Source organism: Denticeps clupeoides, chromosome 2, assembly GCF_900700375.1.
Source record: "Denticeps clupeoides chromosome 2, fDenClu1.1, whole genome shotgun sequence".
In the NCBI taxonomy this organism is placed as follows: Eukaryota; Metazoa; Chordata; class Actinopteri; order Clupeiformes; family Denticipitidae; genus Denticeps; species Denticeps clupeoides.
Genome location: NC_041708.1, coordinates 38,679,072 through 38,705,199, shown reverse-complemented (window position 1 = coordinate 38,705,199; position 26,128 = coordinate 38,679,072). Strand labels below are relative to the sequence as shown.

Below are 26,128 nucleotides of genomic sequence, written 5' to 3'. Positions count from 1 at the left end.
ACAGAGAGGATGTCATGCACAGACAGATCAGATCCCAGAAAATAAGATTTAAATAAAATATCATAATATCAAAGCATTAAAACGAATCTCTGGCTGCCCTCTAATTCAGCTGCACTTTAAACCTTCTGCAGATAAGTATAGCTTCTCTGTAACCATGGTGATAGAACAATGAGGGAGGAGCAGCAGAATTGAAAGTGGTAATTAGTGTCTAAATTCTGCGACCCCTCAGGCCTGTCTGGATCCATTTAGCCTCTGCCATCCTCTGGTGCTGACCTCAGCTGTCCTCCAGAAACACACATGGTCCATGTTGGTCTTCATACCATAGACATCTACTCTAGTTCTAGTTCACATCTAATGACAGCTGTGTGATGCAGACCAACCAACAAGAACAGAGACTGAACCACAAACATGGAGAAGAACTGATAACATGTCAGCACACATCTATGGAGTCTGGAGACCTACATCCCATCTCATCCAGAACTCTTCCATTAAAAGATGTGGACCAAGACCCATGGTTGAGCTGCAGTGGACCAGGAGGCTCCTCTTCACTCAAAGCTGCTAGAAGACATCTGAAGGCTCAGTATCAGCACTGCCAGTTGTGAGGCAGCTGATCATGTGACCTGTGAACACATGCTCTACGTACACACACAGCTTACATCAGAGGAGACGAGTTGACAGCGACTTACATAAGTACTTCAAAATGTCTATCAATGTAGGACCTGATTTGCAAATACCATTACTTCAAACATAAGAGTCTTTTTTCATACTCCAGGTATGGATGTGTGATGGTACACCACAGACAAGCGATGGAGACAGGATACATCTGGAATTTCTAAATCAGGGCTGAGACAAGGACACAAACGATGATGTGGCGCCACCTGGTGGACCACAGATGCCAGAACGTCTCTGGTCATCAGAAGTTGATGGACCAGTTTTTATGGGCCACAATTATGGAATAACTTTCAAAAATATTTTACAGATAGCAGCTCAAAAGTTATTATATAATCATAAACTATTATTTTATGATTATTAGGTTTATTCTTACATTAACTCAATGTTAGCATTTCAACACAATTTTTTATTAAACATTTATTTTAGGAAAGGCGATAAATAAAACTATTATACTGTATTATTGAAAGACACCGACCATCACAGCCCAATGAATACTCTGAATATGAATAGTTAAATGAGTAGAAGATTAACTAATCACCAAAAGGCATAAAGTTGAAGCTGACAGACTTTAGCAGTATTTTAAGATTATATTTTTATTTCCATGTAAAATACCAAAAAAAAAAAACCTCACAACCAGCTCGTAAACCCTTGTTGTTTCCGGATCTGGTTTTTGCTTTAGGGATCAAAGGTGAAGATAAACAGCATGTTAAAGGGCTAAAGTGCGGACCTACTTCAACACGGCGCAGATTTATTTTCCTGGAAAGGAACACAGAACCGGCTGACCGGGGAACCCTAGTGTCTGCTGCTGCTCTGGATTCCTGTGGAAGGACGAGGTAAAAGAACAACACAAAGAAATGCCAGTCACCCTAAAACTACACATATATTTTACTTAAATCTGATTATATAACAAAATCACACAAATTATTGATGGAAATCACATTTATCAATCCATGGAGGTCTGGATTTGAAGTCACACTCACATATTAAAGTGGAAAAACACACTACAGGCTGATCCAAAAAAGTCTAAATGAGGCTCAGTTGTGTGTGTCCTCCACGTGTCTGTAGGACCTCCCTACAACACCTGGGCATTCTCCTGATGAGGTGGCGGATGATCTCCTGAGTGATCTTCTCCCAGGCCTAGACTGTCACTTGGTGGACGTGTCATTGGTGGACACGACGTCCCAGATGTGCTCTCACGTTCTTACAAAACATGTACGTTCATGTTCTTGTCATATGTTCATGATTATAATTCTGGCCCTTCTGTGTTGAAACAATAAGTCCTACTCGACAGGAGTTTATGTACAAAGTACACTTGCATTTAATGTGTAATCAAATAGAGCTCAGACTTGAAACAACCTTAAATTGTCTAAGTAATTTATTTAAACTATTTTATTTCTTATCTGACAATTATCATAAAACAAAACCCCCAGTTGTAATAGAACATTTCACAATCTCTTCACCATTCAGCATCAATCATGGTAAATTGTGTGTTGAATGAGGTCCATGTCCTGAAGATTCCACGTGAACCTCATTGAAACGTACAGGACCGGTCCGTTCACATTCCATGTGACATTTTTAAAGAACCAGTTTCTTACAGAGAAGAGAAAGTAAAAATCATAATTTGCAGGATCTATGGCTCTGAAACGGACGATGCTGCTGCTCCTGCTGACCCTGCAGTGGACCCTCAGACAGGTTAAAGGGCAGGGTGAGTTAAATGTCTTAATTACAAAGGACCTCAACAAGTTACATTTCAGGATCAGAAATCATCTGAACAACTCAACTTCTCTGGCTGAACACCTAAACATTGTGCTTTTAGTTCAGAGGTTAGCGTGTATGTGGTAAAATATGGGAATAACATGTAATCCTGGTGAACATTAAAATCCCATTTAGATGAATACATATAACAACACAGGAAAGTTCTGAAAGCTCAGGGAACATGGTGTGTGTGAACCACATTTACTAAATTCTTGATCACTGCTGACTTGTTTCTTGAAGACTCTCAGGTCACCTGTCCCTTCCGTGCTGAATGCATCCTGCCCTGCAGCTTCCCACCATCTATTGAGGAGATAATCCACTGGCATTTCGGACTGAATACAGACCAAACTGTTCATACTTATTACCACAAGAAAGATCAGTTTAAATTTCAAATACCCAGATACAGCGGCAGGACGTCCCTGTTCAGCTCTCAGATCCCCAGAGGAAACGCCTCGCTCCTGCTGAGGAACGTCACCTGGGAGGACCAGGGCAGGTACCAGTGCTACATAAGCACCAAGCAGGCCAGCCAGGAGAGCTTTGTGGTTTTAACAGTGAAAGGTACATAACAAGTGCCACCACCAATCACTACAACAGCCAACGACACCTTTAGATCTTCATTTGCGCTTCACAATTTCTTTCAATTCCCTTTTCAGATGAAATTCCCAGGGTTAACATTTCAGTGAAGGACCATGAACTCATGTGCAGCTCCACCCAAACAGACCCAAACCCTCAACTGTCCTGGACTACAGATCCCCCTTCAGACATGAATGCAAAAACAGTCATCAGTCCAGAATCTTCTGGCCTGTTCTCAGTAAAGAGCACACTGGACTTCAACAAGAAGCAGGATACCATCTACACCTGCACCATCAGATCAGAAGGACTGGAAATCAGAGCAACTCTGAAACAGACAGGCGAGTGTTGCTATGACTACCACCACATGGTTCATCTAGTCCAAAACATCTAAAAAAACTATGTGAATGTTTCATATTACTTTACAGTTTCTACATTGACAGTATTTAAGCTTTAGTTAGTATAGTTTAGTATGTATATACGTATATATTTTTCTTTTATTATTGCTCCATGGGGTGGGGGGGGTCTGTGTGAAACATTATTTCAGTACACGGTATACTGCGATCTCCAGATCCTGCAGGTTCACTCTCTACAACATTGGCAAGATTCGGCCTTTTCTTCCACAACAGGCTAGGCAGCTCCTCGTCCAGGCAATGGTCATCTCTAAACTCGATTACTGTAACTATCTCCTGGCTGGAGCTTCTGCAGTCACCATAAAACCACTTCAGATGGTCAACCAGCCGGAACACACCCATGTCATGCCTCTTCTCACCTCTCTCCAGTGGCTCCTGGTAGCTGCTCGCATTGATTTAAACTCATAGGGCTATAAATGGAAGTGCACCCTCTTTTATCAATACACTACTAGCTACACTCCTGCACGCCTTCTCAGATCTGCAAACGAAACGAGACTAAAAATTCCCTCTTCACAGGGTCTCCGATCCCAATCGACTCTGTTCTTTGTTGTCCCTGGCTGGTGGAACAACTTGCCCTCCTCCATTCGACTAGCAGAGACTACCACCACTTTTAAGAAGCAGCTAAAAACCCACTTGTTCAAAAAGTATTTTAAACAAGTCTAACATTAATACACGCTAACACACACTCACAAAAAAAATTAATCTAGCACCTAACAATTTCCGAGCATGTTCTATTCATGAGAAGTTCGGACTTATCAGGGCTCTTAGTTTTGTAAACTCAAAATCTATTGAAACCAAATGAGAAATTGCTGGTGTCGTCCTCTTGTAAGTCACTTTGGATAAAAGCGTCTGCTAAATAAAGTAAACCGATCTGGAATCTTGGACCTATTTCTTATTGAGCACAACATCACATACAAGTTTGTCTCAATGGGCTTTGACACCCAACACACTTTGAGCCTTTCTGCTCAGGGACACTGTGGTAGAAAGACTCCACTAAAAAAGGGAGAAAGCTTGTGGAGGAGTGAGAGAGGGACGACCATCCAGGGTGGAGTGAGTGGACAGTAGGTGTCAGTGCTGGTTTGTCCAAGAGAAACAGGTTTAGTGGTAAGGTTGCTGAAGGAGAAAAAAAACAGTCCAAAGTTGTGCATTAAGATGATCTGTCTATGGAGGTGTCTGTTCTGAGAAGTTGCCTGTTGTTCATATTAAGTAAACCTGAAACAAATGAGACTAAATTGCAATAGAGTTGATGTTAACATGACCTGGATCTTCACAGTCAAAAGCCTGCAACAGGACCTCATCCTGACCTGCACAGACAAAGAGGTCATCAACTCGTCCCTCACTTGGACCTTCAATGATGACATCATCCTGACATACGACAATCGCACCTCTCACCAGAAGGTGTCGGACCAGTGGAGAGACCATTTCTCAAAGCGATCGCTGCACAACCTGAACAGGACTGGTACATACGTCTGCAGCAGACAGACAAGCGTCCACAGGATGGACTACGTCCTCTTCAGGGTGGAGGAACCACTGACTGAAAGTATATTAAAAAGCACTAATTTAAATCAGATTCAAACCTTCCAAACAAAACCACTTTCTCGTTGTGTCATTTCAGGTCCTTCAGAAGTTCATTCAGGAGTAAAATGGAGCATATTAGCAGTTTTAATAATACTCATTATAATAATAATAATAATAATATCTATAACCGTGCTAGTAAGAAGGCTTAAAAAAAGTAAAGCGGTAAGTATGATGCTATTTCTTTCTGTTAATATTTGAAGAAGTTGTAGCCCAGTGGTCCTGCTTTCAAACTAGATCTTTAAAGAACAAGTGACCGGTCAGGGACAGCGGGCCTGAACATGGAACCTATTCAAAAGAAACGTTCATTTCTTAGCAGGACAACAGGGCAACACGGACATCGAACAACGGGACTAACTTGGAAATGTCACCACTTCATAGAGAACCAGAGAAGACACTGAGCTGAGCAGAGAGAAGTGTTTACCCTGGATACAGGGTATTTATGTAATTATTTATGTAATAATTTACAAAATGAGATCAGTGACTGAAGAAAACTGAAGGCATCACATTCCAATGGTGAAAAGGAAATATGAAGATCTCAACATCGGTGTTGGAATGTTGTGTTCTACACGATTCATACTTCCTGCTTACAGAATAATCATGTATATGTTGTTCATGTTGTTCTCAATTTTATAACATTTATTATCATTTCCATAAAATGAACAAACGTCTGCGTTGTGTGTGTTATTTGTATAATCTGAAGAGTGTGTGACTTCCTCTCAGAGAGACACGTTGGCTGTGTCAGGATGGGCCTTGGCGCTGCTCAGGCTGTGAATCATGGCAATCATCTGCATGTTCTTGTTCAGTTCCTCCTCTTTTTTTTGCAGTTTGGTCTCCAGTTGGACTTTCTGCAGCTCCAGAGAAGAAGCCTGGAGACAAAGAGGTTTTCATAAATAAATAAGGTTATTTCAAGATAGATGCTAAAGTTATGCCAGCCTTACCTTGATACTGACATCCTTCCTGGCCTGCTCCATCTTGTTGAGCTCCTTGCGCAGTACGCTGACATTCCCCTCCATCTCACTGATCTGATCCTGGTCCCTCTTCAGAGCTCCCTGAAGGTCTGGTGGGGAACCATCACAAATATGAATTATTTGATTCATCTGTGCAGTGTACGTTTCAACCACGTCTCAGTAAATCACCTGAGATCCTCTCGTCCTTCTCCACCGATTCAGCATTTAAATGTTCGATCCTCTTCTCCTTCTCAGACACTTCGGCCAAAATCCTGCAGCCCACATACATTTAAAGAGGAGAGAACAGGGAGAGAACGCTTCTTAAAAGCAGTGAGGTGGGCGGCACTCACCGATCCTGCTGCAGCCGCAGAGCCTCATTGGTCCTCTTCAGGTTCTCAGCCTGCTGGGTGAGGGAAACATGAGCCGCCTGCAGCTCCTTCAGCAGCCGCTCATTATCGTTATACCTGTAACACACACACACACACATTACACACACCGTGCAAAAAACGCACAGCCGCTCTGTTCTTACTTTGACATTAAATCAGACAGAACCGGTGGCCATCTCTCACATCCTCTGCATGCAGGTTCTACATCCAGGGACATCATGCAGGTTCTACAACTAGTGACCACGTGTGACATCCACCAAGATATCAGCGAGAGAAGCCACAATTTCCAGATGCCTGCAGGTGCCACACCCAGCCATCATACCTGCCAGGAAGGAGACGTTCTCAGTGTCCCGGAGACGGACATGTTTTAGTGCAAAATGTTACACTAAAGAAGCTGGTAAGACTGTCCTGCATCGAAGAAAAGGTCTCAAGTACAAAAGAAACACCGATTACAACCTGCAAATGCAGGGGACACGGGGACAAAAAGACGTACGGGGGTGGAAGAGTCATGTTGTTGGGGGCATTGTGAGGAAAGAACAGATATGTGCTGGTCTGCACACGAGCGTGTAAGCGTCCATGATCACCTGTTCAGAAGTCCGTTGTACGCCCCCTTCAGTGTCTGGTGTTCCTCAGAAACGCTCTGCAGACGGTCGTTGTGCTGTAGCAGCTGCTGGACGTCCATTTTAACGCGTTGCACCTCCAACAGCCGCTCATCCAGCTGCTGCTGAACGTCCTCTTTGCGAAGCTCCGCCTCCTTTAGCAGCCCGGCCAGCTTCCGTGCCTAAAAAGCAAAAAATACCCAGCAGTCATCAGAGACGTCCAACAGGACGTGGTCTTTAACTCATTTGCACACCTTCACCCTACCAGTTACACATATTTTATGTTAAAAACGTAAAGGTGTAATATTTGGTTATGTTTGCAATATTTGCATATTGGTTCATTGTTACTTGCAACATTTGCAATACTGTGGTCTATAGCAGTCGCCAAAAGCATTTCACTGCATATCATACCATGTATGACTGTGTATGTGACAAATAAAATTTGAATTTGAAATTTGGTGACGGTCACCGGTGGCGAGTGTGTGTTCATATACCTCAGCCTCGGCCTGCGCTCTCTGACAGCGGTACTGAGCGATGAGTCGATCGGCCTGGGCGACCGCTAGACACTTCGCCTCCAACAGATCTTCAAGATGCGCTTCCTTCGACTGAACACAACAGAAGATGGAGAAACGTCTCACACACCCACACACCAGGGCTTCTGCAGCTTTAACAACCAAATTTAAGCCACAGTCAGCAAATTTAAGACCCTTCATCGAGGTCATCAACTACATTTCTCCAAGGGCCAGTTTTTCTCGGCAGGCTCTGTGAGGGACAGATGCTCTTCTAAAATACTATATTTCTTAAAATAAAGTACAATTAATAATTTTCCTTCCAAGATTAATTCAGATTCACATTACATGTACTGCAGCAAGCCACTAGGAGCAACTGATATTAAAAATAAATTATAAAAAAAAAAAAACATTTACAAACAGGTATATTTTAAGAAAGATGTACTACGTATAGTTGTATGTAGGAGCTGCTGATACCAAATGGTTGTGTTGCCTCATGTTGATGCATTTTTAACTACAAGTTAAAGCCCGACTCCACATCTGTCCCACCTGGGCTGTTGTGGTGACGTCCCACACGACTTGTAAAATGTGCAGGGTGCTTTAAGAAAGCAGCGCTGTTGTATGGGGTGGGCGTGGCTTTTATGGAGTTATAGTTGTGCCACATTTGAGCAAACGTAACAAGACATTCTGTGCACAGAAAATGTCACCCAACGTATTAATGCCATATAGAAATTCGCCAGCTATTTAGTGGTTACGACTAAATAAATTTATTGGGATGTGCAGTATTTTTAAGACCTTTAACTCTGGGTTTAAGGATTACTAGTAATTAATGATATTTCGAAGCAGTGACCGGTGGGTTCTATAAGAAGCATACCGCCAGGGCAGAGATCTTCTGTTCATACACGTCGATCACCTCCGACATGTGAATGTCCTTCATGTTCTCCTGCAACTGAAACACAGCAGCTCAGAGACACAGTAGATACAGGAGACAACAGACACTCTCTCTCACACACACACACACACACACACACACACACACACACGCACCTCCATGCTGTTCTGCAGCTTCTCAATCAGTGCATCAATGTTCTGCCGACTGGGAACAGATATATTGGCTGGAACGGATGATCCTTTCCCTGAAGACCTCAGCTCTAGACACTGTGGCCTCTGGCCACAGAGCTCCGCCTCTCGCTGGTGGCAACTGTTATTTGCAGCAATGCTGTCACCCAGCCTGTAGAACATGTGGGTTAAAACGTGAACCAGAAATAAGATGTAGCCAGTCTACTCTACTCACACTATAGAAGGGAAGTCCGGCAGGGGTGCAGCTTCAAAGAGAATCCGCAGAGCGGCCTGGACATGCTCCCGCTGACTGGACGTGATGGCCAGCGAGAGTGGAGTCACGATCCTCTGGTCCTACAGAGAGATTTTACCGAACAGCCCTGTGCTGCTGAAAACCGGAGGAGCTGAGGAGGCACTTACCTGCAGGATCTGGTAGAAGCAGGTCTCCATGTCCAACACCTGATGCTTCAGGCAGCTCATCAGCTCCAAAGTCTTTAGCAGCGCCTCGGAACTCACCTGGCTGCAAAAATCATATTTTAATAAAGACAAAACTTCAATCCTGGATTGAATAAATTACATTAGAGAGTTTGGAAACATTAAAACTAGCAGTAATTGTTCTTAGTTAACGTCATATACACCATGTAATACATTTACGTTTACAGTATTTACCAGACGTCCTTATCCAGAGCGACTTACAATCAGTAGTTACAGGGACAGTCCCCCCCCCTAATTGTCTTGCTCAGGTGCACGATGGTAAACCTGGGTCCACTGGTTTATAGGCGAGTCTGTGAGGGTATAACGCTGTTATAGGACCTCGTAGGGACGAGTAACGTAAACGCCGTAACAGGGCCTCGTAACGGGGTAACCTCGTAACTTGTAACGTAATATTTGTTTTGTAATATTTTAATGAGGGGGAATAGGAGACACTCAGGGCCACAATGGTAGCAAGTGGGGTTTGAACCTGGGACTTTGTGGTCATTTGGGTGGTAGTGGCCTAGTGGGTAACACACTCGCCTATGAACCAGAAGACCTGGGTTTGAATCCCACTTACTACCACTGTGTCCCTGAGCAAGACACTTAACCATAAGTTGCTCCTCTGAGACTGTCCCTGTAACTACTGATTGTAAGTCGCTCTGGATAAGGGCGTCTGATAAATGCTGTAAATGTAAAAATGTAAATGTCATTTGTTAGGCTACTACCCAGCCCTTCATCAAAGAAGTACATACAAACATAAAAAATATGGCAACCTGAGCAGGGAGTCGGTGGCAGGGCAGTTGGAGGAGACAGTACTGGACAACAGAAGCTCCACCTGAGAGACGCAGAGTTCAGACTTGAGCTGCTTTGAGACCAGAGTCTTCAGAAAATCGTCTCCAGAGAGGAGTGAACCAGTCAAGGTTTAACAATCTCTGAACACATAAAACCCTACAGCAAACTAAAAAAAACGGGAAGGATATCCAGCAGAAGATCCATGACTCGGCCCATTCGAACACAGTGTTTCTTCAGCAGTGCTGACTCTTCCGGTCCTTCTGGAGGCTGGAGGAGGCCCAACAGAGCTGGGAGCAGGAGATCCGCAAAGGAGTGGACAGGTCCAGACATGTGTGAACTGATGGCCTCCTGGTGGAGGAAAGAAAAGCAGACAAATAAGCAACATCGAGAGGAAACAAAAATGCTCCTCAATCAATCGGTGGCATCTGAGGAACACACCACAAACAGCTGGGTGGTGAGGTCCAGAGCTCGAAGGTAGCAACGCTCCGAAGCCTGCAGAGGCCTGGTGCTCCACTGTAGCAGGGCCACACCTGGCTCCAACGGCCTGCCGGTGCCGCCCTTCCTCCCTCTGGGCTGCAGACGAGGCTTGAAGGAGCAGAAGGTGGTTTCACAGAGGATCCGGCGCAAACCCGGGACAGAACACAGGGCCACAAGCAGTTCCAGCACCTACAGCAGTGTTGATCAGAAATATCATTTATCTACAGTGTTCCTCCAGGACCATGGTGCATTTTGTTCCATCTTCTGGAATGCCCGAGGGAGGAGAGAGTGAGACAGAGGGGTGGGGAGTTTTATTCTGAGATGCTGCCATTAAAAGCATGATGAAAATGACATTTGAATATTTGAACATTTGAATACAGTGAATATTTTGGAAATTCCTCAGCATAAATGGTGACAACGTCAGGTTCACATCAAACCTGAAAAGATGACTGCTCACCTTAGCCGCTGTTTCTGGATCCTTGCTGTGCAACAGCCCTAAAACCTCAGACAGGCATTCTGGAAGCAGCCTGTAGCTGCAGAGAAAATGATGGAGGAAAAATATCTTATTTCACGTGTTCCAGCAGCATTTACTTCATCTGGACGTACAGAGTCAGAATCACGCACTTTGTGAGGTGGTCCGCGATCTTGGCGTTTTTCAGCAGATCCACCAAAAGGTCAACAGCATAGTTCCTGGTCAGGGTCCCGTCACCATTAATGGTTATGTTGAAGATCAGTGGGAAGGTCTGATGAATGTTCTCTGCATTAAACAGCTACAATAAAAAAAAATTAAAAAAAAGACTATTAACGAAATGAAAATCACACACACACACACACACACACACACACACACACACACACACACACACACACACACACACACACACACACACACACACACATCGAGAAGAGTGGAATTTACCTTCTGGCCCTCCTGTTCGTTCAGAGTCAGGCTGGCTAATATTGAGAGTGCATAGATCACCACCGTCAGGGAGTTGTGAGCCAGGAGGTCGATTAAGGACCGATACAGAACCTTCACGTTGCTCTGCAGGACACGAGGGGGACGAGATTAAAACAGAACATCATGCACGGCGGGCGGAACGTGATCACGGGAAACGTGAGAAGCACCTGAGACTTGACGTGAGTCTGGACCGATGAGATGTGGCGACAGAGATTGGCCATCAGGCCGAGACACGGCTTGATCATCTCATCATTACACGACTTTCTGGAGGAGACAATGCGAGACGTGAGACACCAACACAAGAGGAACGTTTAGCAGGAATTTTGAGAACGTACATATTCTGCATGAGGAAGTTGATGAGCTCATCAATGTATGAGGTGCAGGGCAGGATCTTCACGTTGTATGTGACCTTCTGCAGCACCTGCAAGCACTGAAAAGAAGACCGTTCGCATTGATCTTCAAGGCCATAACGAAGGAGAACAAGATCCAAACCGAGGAAACACAAAGAAGACTGACCTGCAGCACGAGGGGTTCTTCTGGAGTGGCTCGGTTACAGTGAATGATGGAGGCCAGCGTACTGGTGACATTATAACTGCTGTGAAGGGCTTCCCTAACTTCATCATCTGAAGCTGCAAAAAAACACAAGGATAAATGATAAAGACATAAAACGATGAAGACTGGCGGTTGAAATATGAAGATGTCCAGCACCCATCTGAGCCAGCAGTGATATGATGGAGCCTGCCAGACCGGGGCTGCTCTTGGGGTCTCCTGCGACATCCAGAAGCCCACTGAGACACTCGCTGGGAAGAACCTGACCGGAGATGAGGAACCTGCAGCACTCGAACCCTGACAGGAGCTGAACAGACGCGCTGTTTACGAGGCGAGATGGCGACCAGACGCGGGACGGCGGAGAAACTCACACTGATCTGGCGGCGGAGCTGAGACGCGGTGGCGGCGGAGCTGTGGTTCCGGTGCTGCCTGACGGCCAGAAGAAGCGACTTTAGGCAGGTGGTGGTGTCCATCCTGCACACCGAGTAAAAAGCCGCCCGGATCGGCGACGTTCTGTTTCAAATGTGGATGCTATATATACACTCGCTGTTGGTGTTGAAATAATGCCACTTCGACTATATTTATTTCGCACAAAAACGCCACTTTAAACCGCAACTCTGGTCCCGCTGAAGCGGTTTTTTTCCCTCAACTTCCTCCCGCAGAAGATTTGAACGGCGGACGAGACCAACTCGCAGAAAGCACGGGGGGTTCTGTTTAAATCGCCATGAGAACAATTATTTCTGTAAAAATGTGGGCTTCTGCCTGTGAACGTCTGTCCATTCTGTTCATCCCACTCGTTCTTATTCTTCGTTACGAAGAGAATAAAATCCAACCCCCCTCCTACCTTGAGACGTTCCGTGCTGGTCTGGAATCAGTGTGGGATTTCTGGTGAAAGGTTCCGGATCAGTGGAGAAGCTGGTCTGGAATCAGTGTTGGATTTCTGGTGAAAATTTCCAGATCAGGGTTCCAGTGGAGAAGCTGGTCTGGAATCAGTGTGGAATTTCTGCTGAAAAGTTCCAGATCAGGTTTTCAGTGGAGAAGCTGGTCTGGAATTAGTGTGGAATTTCTGGTGAAATGTTACAAATCAGGGTTCCAGTGGAGAAGGTCGTCTGGAAACAGTGTGGAATTTCTAGTGAAAGGTTCCAGATCAGTGGAGAAGCTGGTCTGGAATCAGTGTGGAAATTCTGGTTAAATGCTCAGGATCTGTCTTTCAGTGGAGAAGCTGCTCTGGAATCATTTAGGGATTTCTGGCGAAAGGTTTCACATCAGGGTTCCAGGTGAGAAACTGGTCTGGAATCAGTGTGGAATTTCTGGTGAAAGGTTCCAGATCAGGGTTCCAGTGGAGAAGCTGGTCTTGGTTCAGTGTGAGAATTCTGGTGAAAGGCTGAGGATCATGGTTTCAGTGGAGAAGCTGGTCTGGGTTCAATGTGGGATTTCTAGTGAAAGGTTCCAGATCAGTGGGGAAGCTGGTCTGGAATCAGTGTGGAAATTCTGGTGAAAGGCTCAGGATCAGAGTTCCAGTGGAGAAGCTGGTCTGGAATCAATTAGGGATTTCTGGCAAAAGGTTCCACATCAGGGTTCCAGTGGACAAGCTGGTCTGGAATCAGTGTGGAATTTCCGGTGAAAGGTTCCACATCAGGGTTCTAGTGGAGAAGCTTACATTTACAGCATTTATCAGACGCCCTTATCCAGAGCGACTTACAACGTGCTTTCAAGTTACCATCGATGAAGAGATCAATTCCAGTTCACTAGGACCCCAACTATGAATACATCTATTTTATTCACTCTGTTGTAGATTCTGTACACAAAGTTCGACAACAAGAAAATTACAATTTAATCTAAATATTCTTTAAAGAGGAAGGTCTTGAGCTGTCGTTTGAAGGTGCTCAGTGACTGAGCTGTTCTGACCTCCAGAAGAGTCTAGATGAATGTTTTCCTTTTACCTTCAGAGATGGAGGGACCAGGCGAGCAGTACTGGAGGCTCGGAGTAAACGAGGTGCAGTGCGAGGTGTAATGACAGGCTGTGTGTGGGGACTTTGGTGCTTTGCTCAGTGGCATTGGAACCGGCAACCTTCTGATTACGGGTCCACTTCCTTACCCGCTAGGCCACCACCACCACTGAGGTGGATAGTGAAGATTCATCCTGTCTTTAGGTCTGTGTTATGAGTTATATAGTGCAGTTACCCCTGTCTCTGTATAGTTTCAGTGGGTGGGGACGGTGTGTGCCCCACAACCTGACAAATGTAGGGAACTGCTAGAATCCTGCCGGTGAACTTCAGAACCAGCAGTGCTACTCCATATCACTGTTAGAAGGCTAGACTGCACATGATGAAAATGTGCTGATCTATATTGCACGTTGCCACTGGTGTAGATTTGAGGTTATTAAAAGTCATACTGTATTCTATTCTCAGAATCGTGTTCTCATGTTCTTTCCCCGTTTAATACGGGTAAAGATGTGAGATATACATCAGAGCAGTGCAAGTGGACAATGCACAAGTTTCAAAAAAGGTTGGGTGACGTGTTCACAGAGAATGTTGTTTCTGGGACACTTCAGCATGCTATATTATCATGTTAAGTTAATGTTCATATTGTGCCCCTTTATTGTGCGTCTTTATTCTGGTATCAGGACACAATACTCGACCGGAACCACAGCTCCGCCGCCACCGCGTCTCAGCTCCGTGAGATCAGTGTGACTCAGATCAGTGTGAGAGGGGGTCAACATTAGTTATGTGCTAGGGTTATGCAGGAGTAGAGCTAAGTATAATCATGAGGAACAGTAATAATTTCCTTTATATGTTTTGCATGTGTACTGTGAAATTCACATCTGTACATCATCAGACGCAGAGAAGAAATTCATTTATCAAAAGTTGTAATGGAATCGACTGCTGTAACGCTCTACTTATTGAAAGTACAGCATTTATCTCTCAATCAGTTGCAAGAATTCGAACCAGAACAAGGAGATTTGAGCACATCACACCTATTCTGTCCTCAATTGCCCTCGAGGTCAGAACAGCTCAGTCACTGAGCACTTTCAAATGGCAGCTCAAGACCTTCCTCTTTAGAGAATATTTAGATATATAACCCTCTTATTGTCCGACTCTGTTCTAGTTTCTATACATGAGTGAATAAAAAGATTGTATTCATAGTCAAAGTGCGTCAATGGCGAGTGTGTTACCCGCTAGGCTACTACACCTGGAGAGAGATGGATCAGACCCCTCTTTACTTGGATCGTCACACCGATAACCTAAATGCATTAAGTGAAAAATCTGCAATTTTTACACTGATTTGGTGGGCAGAAAAGAGAAATTGGTGAATCTCTACTTCCAGGTCGAGCTGCCCAGCATGTGGTGTCCTAGCGGGTAAGGAGGCACTCCAGCATGACTCAGCCCACCGTACAGGCCGTTTCCAGTGTTCCCTCAGAACACGACGTACAAAAACCCACCAAACTTCCGTCAGCACTGACTGCACACTCAGAGGTCGTGTAATGAATATCCAGTAGAAGACTTTAATATCATAAAGATATACATGCAAAGACAAATAACAAAGAGTTCTGCCACATCGTACTCACGTATCTTTATACAGGAAACTGCAGAGGTAGGGACCCAAGACCACACCGAGGGTTTTGCCTGGTGTGTGGTTTTGTGCAGTTCTTTCCATTAGTCACAAAACTAATTTACATTCTTACTTATTCATTTTTTTTACATAACTCATATTCAGACGAAGTCTGTGCCTGTACTTTTCTTCTTATTTCTGTAGTATAGTACATGTGTAAAATTTTATAAATATCCTGACTACAGTTTACACAGGACTGTGGCATGTTACTCTAGTTATTGGTGTGCAAAAAAAGAAATGTTCACAAAGGTTAAAATTCTGACATTAACAGTCATCATAACGACATTGCCAACAGAAGTCATTCTAAATGCTAGACCAATTGAAATTAGAATGCCACAGTTAGAACCAGAAAGTTCTAATACCCCATAATACAGTATGTGATTTCTCTAAATTATGGAAAAGTATTAAAATAGTTTTCTAATTCGTTTGATTCTATAGACATGAGTAAGCAACCTACTCTGCACTGCCCTGAAATGGATGTTGGAATCTATACCATCACTCAAACAAACCGTTTACAACTGCTGGTGGAGACAGGCCGTGCATAATCTCTCACCAAATACGTTTTGATGGATCCTGCAACAAGTTGTGTGGACAGGGCCACAAAAGGTCAAGATGGGAGCACTTCAACATATTCGGAAGATTCAACATCTGAACAAGAGAGAAAATGTCAGCAGTGAATATTTCGTTTTGATCTGAAGCCGCATTCCTTTTAAAGGCGGCAGTAACTGGTGTAACGGTCCTTTACCTTCATAATCCACTTCTTCGTTTGGTATGGGAGGATGTTCAGGTATAACTTTACGCTTGACAGCATGACGAAGGTGGACTACCAACCCTTTGTTCCTTTTATTGTAGTGTTTGATCATATCTTCTAGGCTTTTGAAGAACTTCTCCTCTACACCTGCACTCGTCTGGACCATCGCACAATTTGACAGAGAAGAATAGAGAAGAAATGGGTCTGCTGAACAAAATAGCAAAGTTGATTAAGACTAATATCATACCTGTAAGGTGTAGTGTCCAGTGTGAGTCTGTAGGATTCGGTAGGTATATACAATCTTTTGCTTGCTGCAGAGAAAGAGAAGAAATTACTCCAAAACTACAACCGAAATAAAATGGCTTTCCTAATCCTTACTGATTGCTTGGATTCTCCATTATTTCACTCACAGACATGCTTCGTTTATATTTTACGTGGTCTAAAATTCTCAATAGAACCACAGTCAAACATAGACAGCAAATTGTGAAGAAAGGGGCTCACTGGTACAAAGCACCCTGTTAATAATAAGTGTTAACAAACCATTTTACTTACAAAACACACAGACACATGGCACCCTGAATAGTTTCACTGTCTCTTATCAAATAAGATCCATCCATTCCTTTCTTGGCAAGTAGTTCTTCACATCTCGTTCTGCTGATTGGCCCGTGGTACACTGGATGATCCATTTTCTTTCGCTACATTTAAAAAATAGAACATTGAATTTAGGCTATTTTTTATGTTAAGTACTAATGAATAAAATGTCCACAGTTTCATCTACCTTGTTAAGGGTCTTAATGAAAATGCTGCTCTCTGTAGAGTGTAAAAAGCTCTTCTAGATTTTCACACAGGAAGTTTGAGCATGGTCTGTGTTTGTGCGTTTCAGTGTGGGTTAAGTGTTCGTCACTACAAGTAGACGGGGCTTCTGCAAACAAGGAAAAAAAAAAAAACCACAGACTGCTGGCCTGGCCTTATTTACGCCACATGAATCCTTCAATATTGGGTGTCCAGCATATTCAGCCTAAACAGAAAAACTGGTCATCATTATAAAGATAAGACCTGAAACATTTTTTTAAGATGAAAGTGGGCACCATGACAGGCGCCGGGGAGAAGTGTGGGGACGGTGCTTTGCTCAGTGGCACCTTTGGCGGATACCTTTTGATTACGGACTGGTAGGCCACCACTGCCCCTAATGAATGTTCTACATACACCCATTCACAGACCCATTCCTTTCAAATAGTGTTTTCAGATCTAAATCTGTGTTAGTGAGCACCTCACAGGTGCTGATTAGACAGCATGACTATTGGACAGGTGTGCCGTAGACCTCCCTGAATAATTATTTCATCAGTTCTCCCGGCTCTGCTCCAATCATCATGATCGCCTACACCTGCCTGCCCCAATCAGAAACGCCTTTATAAGAACTTGCTGGTGTGCAAACTGTGTCATTTGTGCTGTGGGTCTGATAGATGCCATGTCTAATTTTTTTAAATGGGTCTCTGGTCGGGGAGGAGGAAACTTGTGTTGAAGTGTGGCTATTTCAAACCTTAGTCCTGCTTATGAGTGTTATGTTTTTGTATTACCAAAAAAGGCAAATTAAGTGAAACTGTATTTTATGTGTCTGTTATCTGGGTAACTGAACAGGACCCTAGTTGTGTTGAGCCATAAGGCAGATTCATATTTCAAACCGCTTCTCCAATTGAAACCAAAGGGTATGGGGTGTCAAACTGCTGGGCTGTATAAGAAATACATTTTATATATGTAAAATATAATAACCACCACAGAAAACTCTGATGCAATTTATTTTATTTTATTTATTTATTTATTTATTTATTTATTTAAATCTGTCTTTTATTTCTGCATCTGGAATGACAATCAAATATGCTGCCAAGAATAACCTATATGATTTAAAATCATAATTCTTTTTGGCACTAATGAGGTTTGGACTGATCAGTTTGTGAAAAATAATATTGAAGGTCTGAGCTTCAGTAATCTGCTTTGGTCTCCAAGCCAACATGATGATTAAATCTATAGACGTTGAATGAATGGTGTCCACAAAATAATCTTTAAGGTCGTTTGGAGGGAGGCCTGGACTTTTTTTTTTTTTTTTTTTTTTTTTAGTCCAAATTATCACCCAAGAGCGCAGCATCATATCTGTGTTTTGTGTGAATGAAAAGTAGTAATGAGAGGGATTAATAATCTTGTGACATTTAATGTCTATAGAGGGACTGGATTGCTGAGGGGAACATTAAATTATTATTATTATTTTATTTATTTATTTATTTTTTTAGTTCTGTGAACAATTGGAGTTTGACTTCTGAGAAATCTATGGGTAATCTGCATAGTCTGTAGCATTTCAATTATTTATTTTTTTTATTATTATTTTTTTTTTTTTTAACTATGAAAAAGTATGTTTTTGATAACCCCCACAGGGTTATGAAATCATTTTGAATGGGATGAAAAATTCCATCCCAAAACAGGACTCTCGTATTTGGGTCAAAGAGAGGATTTTGAGGCCAGAAATGTACTACTATGGTTAGAGAAGATCAGGGTTTGAGTTAGGCGGGAGAGGGAAAAAATGTACGTCTTAAGAAGGTTGTCAAAGTGATTTAACTCTTTTTCTGAGCCACTGGGCCAATGATCACTTTCCACATCTTTAGAATTGAAATGCAATTATCTTTTAGTTTTATTCATCTAACAATTCTTTGGGCACATATGGGCCCACAACTTTATAGATAGATGTAATTTCAATTTGTATTCTAAAAAACATTATGTAGATTACCAATTTGGTAATCTACATAATGCACTTTGCTTTATTTAGCAGACGCTTTTATCCAAAGTGACTTACAAGAGGAAGACACCAGCAATTCTCGTTCGATTCCTAATAGAATATTGAGTTTACAAACTAAGAGCCCTGATAAGGCTCAACTTGTCAGCGAAGAGCATGCTCAGCACACGATGCACACAGTGAAATTTGCCCTCTGCATTTAACCCATCACCCTGAGTGAGCAGTGGGCAGCCATGACAGGCGCCCGGGGAGCAGTGTGTGGGCACTGTGCTTTGCTCAGTGGCACCTTAGCGGATCGGGATTCGAACCGGCAACCTTCTGATTACAGGGCCGCTTCCGCTAGGCCCTTTGCTAGATTTCCACCAATAATATTCTTAGAAAGCAGACAGTTTGTCTTTTCAGCAAGCTGTGAATCCTCTTTTGAGCAATCATGCCACTTTCATGGTGTTCCTCCCTGAAATAAGTAGACTATTAAACAATGCAAACGTTCTTCTAAAATTTCAAATGAATACAGATATTACATCCAGATCAATGTACTTTTACCACTGTATTTTGTACTGGCCAAATCACATATGAGAGAAGCACAGTGAGCCCTGCAATTTAAGCCACAGAAGTTTTCAAGTACTTGCTTTTTTTTTTTATTATTTTTTTTTATTAGTTCCACAGAAAAACAAGTTCATATTCAATGTGACACACCTGCCTAGCATTTAAACTGTTGGCACATCATGTGGTATAGGGTGGTACTAGCCTAATGGGCAACAGGCTCACCTATAAACCAGAAGACCCAGGTTCAAATCCCACTTACTAGCATTGTGTACCTGAGCAAGACTTGAGTGTCCTGAGTGTCTCCAGAGGGGGGGACTGTCTCTGTAACTACTGATTTGTAAATCGCTCTTGATAAGGGCGTCTGATAAATTCTGTAAATGTGGTGAGGTGTAGCTGAGCTTGTCCATTTTCTAGAATAAAAACTACTTTTCTAGTGATTTAGTAAGTTGTTTGGTATGTCGAAAGAGACAAAAGAACAACTCGGGAGTGCATCTGGGAGCCCCCTCCAGCAAACCAGCAAAAAGGCTCAGAGACTCATGTCTTATTTTATAGTGCCCTGTTCCTGATAAGGGAACAATGTTTTTCTTGTGCAGTCTTTTTAGTCTTTTAGATCAGAATGTCCCAAAGCTGCCTGGGGAACAGAGCGATAAGCGTCTTTCATGGTGGTGTAACAGTGGTCCAGTGTGTTTTTTTTATTTTTATTTTTTTCTCCCCTGGTGGGGCAATCGATATGTCTGTATTTTGGGAGTTCGTGATTTCAGTTTTGCTCTGTTGAAATCCCTGAGGACTATAAAAAGAGAATCAGGGAAAATGTCTCAACTAAAGTGATTGTTACACAAATATTTATTTTGAATCGAATAATTAACAATATATCATAGTAATAGTGCAAAAGTAAACACATTTTGGACAGGAACAATCAAATTGAACACACATTACGCACTGGAACACAGTTTCACTTTCACAGGTCCTTTCCTCTCATCCTTTGAGTTCGCCTTCCATTCCTATCAGGCGCGTTTTGGAGCCATGGTTATTCTCATCTCAACTTCTTGGTCTGTGGCATTGGAAGTAAGACTATTTACGTCGCACAGCCCCTAAAACACAGACATAAAACTTTTCAAGAATCTGATATAGGCAAAAATTCATCAAGACTTGCAGTATAAACCCAGCCATAAAAGATGCATAACCAGAGTGAGGGTATGAGGCATTGAGTCAGATTCAAACCTCAAAACAAACTTACCAATCGTCTCTCATGTTGACATTATTGGCAAGACTGTGAGTTAAGGTTGCACCCATGACTCTTCCAACACACTCTTTTACGTCTGCCCCACCTTTTGAGAGCCAGTGTGTTTATCTGTGAATCAGTAGTACAACATACACTAACATTTTCAAACATTTCAAAATTTCAGCCAAAAAATTGAACTGATCTGACAGTCTAAGTCGTGTGGGACCTATGCAATGAAAGCTTAACATTTTTAATATGTAAAGTTAGGAAAAAAAGGATATGAGTGACCATCAGTGTCCCCATACTTACTTTCATTGTACCAACCAGGTGTCTCTATGATGTCTTGTACATAGTTATTACGTTTGAGTAAGAGTTGTTTGAATACAATTTGGATCACTATGATAATCATTATTATGTTTATAAAGATTGATGGGTGCCTCCTGGCGTTGTAATAGAAAATACAGATGTGGAAAAGCTCAGTGTGTGTCAGCAGTGTGAAGGAGTTTTGAACATGAACTGTACTTAATCACCTGACTAAGTGGATCTATGAGTACCCCTTCCTTGGAAATGGATACACAGCGGATATGTAAGTAGTGGAAACGCATCAAAAATAAAGACCAACTACAGAGGCAACCAAAAGGCTAAAACGGTAAATTATGTCCCAGCAACATTTTAAAACATATTTAAGAACAGGGCTAGCACTAGAATATCCAGACTCCTGAAGTTGAATCAGTTCTTACCAGTTGGTTTTTGAGGTCGGGACTATTTCTGAGCCGCTCCTCCAGGTTGTCAACAGACTGGCAATCAGCTAATGGCAGCAGATTTGGTTCAAGACCACAGTTTTCAGTCCCTGGACAGTTGAGAAAATAATTTTCATTTGGTCCATCAGTTGATTTGTGAGTATTTCTCAGGAGTGCTAGGAAGAAAAAGTAATGGACAAGTAGTTAAACATCTGATCTTACAAAAATTATTCAGTATTCATTCAACTGCACAGCCTATGAATACAACAAAATACTCACATGTATGAAGACTGGTTTGTGGTCTCTGGCTGAGGCTGGGGGACGCTAGGTCTCTCTGGCTGACGCTGGAGGACGCATGGTCCAGCTGGCTGGGGTTGGGGGATGTATGGTCTCTCTGGTTCAGCTCAGGATTATAGTGAACTCTGCAAGTAGCATTATTAGCATTAGATATTATTTGTTTTGTATTTGTATTGGATTCCTTTTGTTGACAATCCATCTCATATGCAAAGAAACAGATCAATACGATCAAAAAAATTTCTGATAAAATTAATAGCTTATCAAATTCAAATTAACAGTAGGGGGTTACTGTGGTTTTCCTGTTAAGACCGCTTTCTCCCTAGTATCATTTCCTTCGGGATTGGGGCCAAATGAATGAAGACTTTTTGGCGCACTAGGCAGTTCAGCTAGTCTGCAATGACATAACAAACATAAAATGACATACTGGATTAACATTTAACATACCAGTAGCAGAAGATTAAACGTCTTACTTTTTCCATGGCTTAGGTTTTGGAAGGACACGTGTCTTCTCATCTTCATCTTCACCAGGGAAGAGGATGTTCTTAGGTCTAATTACATACTTGATGATATTACAATTGAAAATGCACAATTTCAGGCATGTAAAAATATAACATAACTTACATTCTTCTCCTTTTGGGTTTAATTGGAGAATCCTCCCCATCTGTCCCAAGGTCAGTATGTTCAACAGCTTCTGGAAGCTTTAGCCTCGCCTCGATTTTATAATCATCTACAAAATAACAAGTACTTAATTTTGGGTTAGTCACATGCACAAAACACAACTGGTTATATTTAAATAATGTGACTAATACTTTCTTTACACAGGAATACTGTATTTACATTTGTCAAGTCAAGTCAACTTTATTGTCAATTCTGCCACATGTACAGGACATGCAGAGAATTGAAATTACGTTACTCTCTGACCCATAAGAATAACATTAAATACAAAAACAGTAACAGTAACGAATACAGAGTATAAATACAATTTAAAAAGAAAGGCACAATATACAATTTTAAAAACACCATGTACAAATAAGGGCACATGGTGGAGAGTGCAACATCAGGAGAGTGCAAAAACCAATAGTGCAACAGAGTTTTTAGTTTAAAGTGACGAAGTGAAAGTGAGGTAGATGGCAGACCAGAGCTGCACAGAGTGACTGGTGCATGGTCAGTTTGTGTGATTTAGAGTTCAGAAAGTTTGTGGAGCAGAAGAGGGGAGTGAGGGGAGTGGGGGCAGAGCCGGGAGGGAGTTGAGTTTCCTGACCGCCTGATGGGTGAAGCTGTCCTTCAGTCTGCTGGTCCTGGCCTGGAGACTCCGCAGTCTCCTCCCTGATGGCAGCAGGCTGAAGAAGGTTTGCATTGGGTGGGTGGGATCAGCTGCTATGCAGAGGGCTTTCTTGGTGAGGCGTGTACTGTAGATGTCTTGGAGGGAGGGGAGAGGGACACCGATGATTCTCTCAGCTGCTCTGACTATGCGTTGGAGAGTTTTTTGACAGGACGCATTGCAGGCTCCAAACCACACAGTGATGCAGCTGGACAGGATGCTCTCGATGGTTCCTCGGTAGAATGTGTGCATGATGGGGGCTGGTGCTCTTGCTCTTCTTAGTTTGCGGAGGAAGTAAAGACGCTGCTGTGCTTTCTTGGCCAGTGCAGTGGTGTTTTTTGTCCAGGAGAGATCCTCGGTAATGTGCACACCCAGGAACTTGGTGCTGCTCACTCTCTCCACAGATGCACCGTTGATGGTCAGAGGAGCATGCTGAGTGTTTCCTCTCCTGAAGTCAACAACAATCTCTTTCGTCTTCTCCACATTCAGGGAGAGATTGTTGTCTCCGCACCACTTGGCCAGGCGGCTCACCTCGCTTCTGTAGTTAGACTCATCCCTGTTATTGATGAGTCCCACCACAGTCGTGTCATCCGCAAACTTGATGAAGAGGTTGGAGCAGTGTGACTGAGTGCAGTCGTGGGTCAGCAGAGTGAAGAGAAGGGGGCTCAGCACACATCCCTGAGGAGCCCCCGTGTTAAGGACGATGGTGCTGGATGTGCTACTGCCAACCCGTACTGCTTGTGGTCTTCCTGTGAGGAAGTCCAACAGCCAGTTACACAGTGAGGTGTTGAGCCCCAGCTGGATCAGTTTTTGTGTGAGCTGTTGTGGGATTATTGTGTTAAATGCTGAACTGAAGTCTATGAACAGCATTCGGACATATGAGTCTTTTTTGTCCAGATGTGTGAGTGCTGAGTGGAGTGCAGTGGAGATGGCATCATCGGTTGAGCGGTTGGGCCGATATGCAAACTGGAAGGGGTCCAGTGAGGGGGGGAGGGCAGACTTGATGTGCTTCATGACTAGCCGTTCAAAGCACTTCATGAGGATGGGGGTAAGTGCAATTGGACGGTAGTCATTAAAGCAGGAAGGAGATGACTTTTTTGGCACCGGAATGATTGTTGTGTCTTTGAAGCAGGTGGGGACGACAGCCTGGGAGAGTGAGATGTTAAAGATGTCTGTGAAGACATCAGTGAGTTCCACTGCACAGTCCCTCAGTACACGACCAGGAATGTTGTCAGGGCCCGGAGCTTTGCGAGCGTTGATCCTGCTGAGGGATCTCCTCACACTGTCCGGGGACAGAGTCAACACCTGGTCACCAGGAGGGGGTGTGGTCTTCTGTGCTGTGGTGCTGTTTTTCCCTTCAAAGCGAGCGAAAAAGGTGTTCAGCTCGTTCAGCAGGGAGATGGTGCTATCACAGGTCTGTGGAGGGGGCTTGTAATCCGTGATGGTTTGTATGCCCCGCCACAGGCTCCGTGTGTCTCTGCTGTCTTTGAAGCGACTAGATATTTCTCTGGAGTACTGTCTCTTTGCCTCTCTGATGCCACGGGAAAGGTTGGTCCTGGCTGTCTTCAGACTCGCCTCGTCTCCAACTCTGAAGGCAGCGTTCCGAGCTTTCAGCAGTCTGTAGACCTCCCCTGTCATCCATGGCTTTTGGTTGGCACGGACAGTGATGGTTTTGGTGACTGTTACATCCTCAGTGCATTTGTTAATGTAGGCTGTAACAGTCTCTGTGTACTCCTGGAGGTCAATGGTGTTGTTGTAAGTGGCAGCCTGTTTGAACATATTCCAGTCTGTGGTGTTAAAGCAGTCCTGTAACACCTCTGAAGACCCTTCTGGCCACACTTTTATCTGCTTACGAACCGGTTTGTTGACTTTTACCAGCGGTCTGTAAGAGGGCATTAGCATGACAGAGATGTGATCAGAGGCGCCGAGGTGGGGGAGGGGAAAAGCTTTGTAGGCTCCTCTCTGGGTGGTGTAAACAAGGTCCAGTGTGTTATTTCCCCGTGTTGGAAAGTCAATGTGTTGCTGTATTTTTGGAAACACGCTCTTTAAGTCTGCATGATTGAAATCCCCCGCCACAATGAGAAAAGCATCAGGGTGGGCTGTTTGCTGCTCACTGATGTGCTGGTATAGTTCATGTAGTGCCTCGCTCCTGTTGTTGTTGGAGGTGGGAGGGATGTAGACCGCACACAGCAGTACAGCTGTATATTCCCTCGGTAGGTAGAACGGTCGGCACTTAATAACCATAACTTCCAGCACTGGTGAGCAGTATTTACAGACTACAACAGCATCGCGGCACCAAGCGTCACTGGTATAAACACAAAGTCCGCCACCGCGGGTCTTACCCCCCGTGACGACGACCCTGTCGGCACGATAGCATGTCAGCTGGTCGAGCTGAATGGCGCGGTCCGGGACACTGTCGCTGAGCCATGTTTCCGTGAACACAAAAACACAACAGTCCTTTACGTTCCTTTGGGATGAACGTAGTAGTCGGATGTAGTCCAGTTTGTTTTCCAATGAGCGAACGTTGGCCAGAACGATGGAAGGGATAGCAGGTTTGTGTGGGCTAGCCGCTAGCCTAGCTCGGACACCTCCGCGCTTACCCCTCTTCTGCTTCCTCTCACACCGCTTGAGGCGCCTCCATTGTGGGCGAGGTGCAGGAGTGGGGGTCGGTGATTGAGTAGGCCTCCGGAGCAGACCCAGTCCATTCAGCTCTTCAGTGTCCACAGAGTTCAACTTAAAAACTTTGTTTCTTCCGACGTCGAGCAAAAATGTTCGGCTATATGAACGCTTGAGGGCAGATAAACGCGACGAAGACGTACAAAAACACTGCGACTTACAGGACGAAAAACACGAAAACGCTGTTTGGTCGGGAGAGAGAGAAGCCGCTGCGTGTGCACGCGCCGCCATCTTGGATTTGTTTGTTTACTTATGCCTATATACACAGTTACCAAAGACTAATCTCAACGCGTACCAGAAAACACACACAATTGTACTTACTTGATGTGAATATAACTCGGACCTTATATGTTTTCCAGCATGCTCCAGGTTCTTCCTGGCTTTTTGTTGCTTTAACAACATACACTTTGTTTGGTGGCCACATACAGTTCTCCATTGACTCA

At 43.7% G+C, this 26,128-nt stretch overlaps 3 protein-coding genes across 17 annotated transcripts; 1 reads left to right on the top strand and 2 right to left on the bottom strand.

Annotated features, from left to right (window-relative positions):
* The first annotated feature begins 140 nt into the window (after positions 1-140).
* On the top strand, positions 141-7,188 carry hhla2b.2 (HERV-H LTR-associating 2b, tandem duplicate 2). Of its 7 annotated transcripts, XR_003744479.1 has the most exons (11): positions 141-1,505; positions 1,738-1,884; positions 2,300-2,377; positions 2,668-2,985; positions 3,081-3,338; positions 4,684-5,150; positions 5,302-5,421; positions 5,813-5,868; positions 5,969-6,094; positions 6,191-6,342; positions 6,520-7,188. XR_003744479.1 is itself a non-coding variant. In XM_028965989.1 (8 exons), the coding sequence occupies exons 3-8, from the start codon at positions 2,305-2,307 to the stop codon at positions 5,389-5,391; spliced, it is 1,128 nt and encodes a 375-aa protein (XP_028821822.1). In that variant the 5' UTR covers positions 141-1,505; positions 1,738-1,884; positions 2,300-2,304; the 3' UTR covers positions 5,392-5,656. The 7 variants fall into 7 exon arrangements, 4 of the variants coding, with proteins under 4 accessions (XP_028821822.1, XP_028821816.1, XP_028821812.1 ...); XR_003744481.1 differs by having other exon boundaries at positions 5,305-5,421; positions 5,813-6,094; XR_003744476.1 differs by having other exon boundaries at positions 5,813-6,094.
* On the bottom strand, positions 5,429-12,589 carry cip2a (cellular inhibitor of PP2A). Of its 2 annotated transcripts, none has more exons than XM_028965965.1 (21): positions 12,110-12,589; positions 11,898-12,045; positions 11,706-11,818; positions 11,525-11,619; positions 11,357-11,453; positions 11,151-11,273; positions 10,856-11,001; positions 10,689-10,764; positions 10,193-10,420; positions 9,943-10,102; positions 9,736-9,868; positions 8,909-9,008; positions 8,724-8,842; positions 8,477-8,660; positions 8,304-8,378; positions 7,415-7,525; positions 6,906-7,102; positions 6,286-6,399; positions 6,125-6,207; positions 5,927-6,045; positions 5,429-5,854 (listed from the first exon to the last, which is right to left on the bottom strand). In XM_028965965.1, exons 1-21 carry the CDS (start codon positions 12,209-12,211, stop codon positions 5,705-5,707), a joined length of 2,673 nt encoding a protein of 890 aa, XP_028821798.1. In that variant the 5' UTR covers positions 12,212-12,589; the 3' UTR covers positions 5,429-5,704. The 2 variants fall into 2 exon arrangements, with proteins under 2 accessions (XP_028821798.1, XP_028821799.1); XM_028965966.1 differs by having other exon boundaries at positions 8,304-8,372.
* A 2,626-nt stretch (positions 12,590-15,215) lies between these two features.
* On the bottom strand, positions 15,216-25,922 carry LOC114784793 (SH2 domain-containing protein 1B). Of its 8 annotated transcripts, XM_028970490.1 has the most exons (12): positions 25,352-25,922; positions 22,310-22,415; positions 22,159-22,236; positions 21,671-22,079; positions 21,392-21,567; positions 20,667-20,780; positions 20,361-20,520; positions 16,880-17,023; positions 16,654-16,796; positions 16,349-16,412; positions 16,096-16,258; positions 15,216-15,998 (listed from the first exon to the last, which is right to left on the bottom strand). In XM_028970490.1, the coding sequence occupies exons 9-12, from the start codon at positions 16,785-16,787 to the stop codon at positions 15,958-15,960; spliced, it is 402 nt and encodes a 133-aa protein (XP_028826323.1). In that variant the 5' UTR covers positions 16,788-16,796; positions 16,880-17,023; positions 20,361-20,520; positions 20,667-20,780; positions 21,392-21,567; positions 21,671-22,079; positions 22,159-22,236; positions 22,310-22,415; positions 25,352-25,922; the 3' UTR covers positions 15,216-15,957. The 8 variants fall into 8 exon arrangements, 5 of the variants coding, with proteins under 5 accessions (XP_028826323.1, XP_028826324.1, XP_028826322.1 ...); XM_028970491.1 differs by lacking the exon at positions 16,880-17,023; XM_028970489.1 differs by lacking the exon at positions 16,880-17,023 and having other exon boundaries at positions 20,370-20,520.
* Positions 25,923-26,128: the final 206 nt, after the last annotated feature.

Excerpts from the sequence above, each read along its gene's own strand:
- hhla2b.2 (XM_028965969.1), top strand. The coding sequence starts at position 2,305 with ATGGCTCTGAAACGGACGATGCTGCTGCTCCTGCTGACCCTGCAGTGG. Across the intron at positions 3,339-4,683 it reads AGCAACTCTGAAACAGACAG|TCAAAAGCCTGCAACAGGAC; the intron begins GCGAGTGTTGCT and ends GGATCTTCACAG. Across the intron at positions 5,151-5,301 it reads GGCTTAAAAAAAGTAAAGCG|CAGGACAACAGGGCAACACG; the intron begins GTAAGTATGATG and ends TTCATTTCTTAG.
- cip2a (XM_028965965.1), bottom strand. The coding sequence starts at position 12,211 with ATGGACACCACCACCTGCCTAAAGTCGCTTCTTCTGGCCGTCAGGCAG. Across the intron at positions 10,421-10,688 it reads ATCCAGAAACAGCGGCTAAG|GTGCTGGAACTGCTTGTGGC; the intron begins GTGAGCAGTCAT and ends ACACTGCTGTAG. Across the intron at positions 9,009-9,735 it reads GCCACCGACTCCCTGCTCAG|CCAGGTGAGTTCCGAGGCGC; the intron begins GTTGCCATATTT and ends TGATTTTTGCAG.
- LOC114784793 (XM_028970487.1), bottom strand. The coding sequence starts at position 25,916 with ATGGCGGCGCGTGCACACGCAGCGGCTTCTCTCTCTCCCGACCAAACA. Across the intron at positions 22,416-25,351 it reads CAGGGTCGTCGTCACGGGGG|ATGATTATAAAATCGAGGCG; the intron begins GTAAGACCCGCG and ends GTTATTTTGTAG. Across the intron at positions 21,814-21,977 it reads GTCTTAACAGGAAAACCACA|AGTTCACTATAATCCTGAGC; the intron begins GTAACCCCCTAC and ends TGCTACTTGCAG.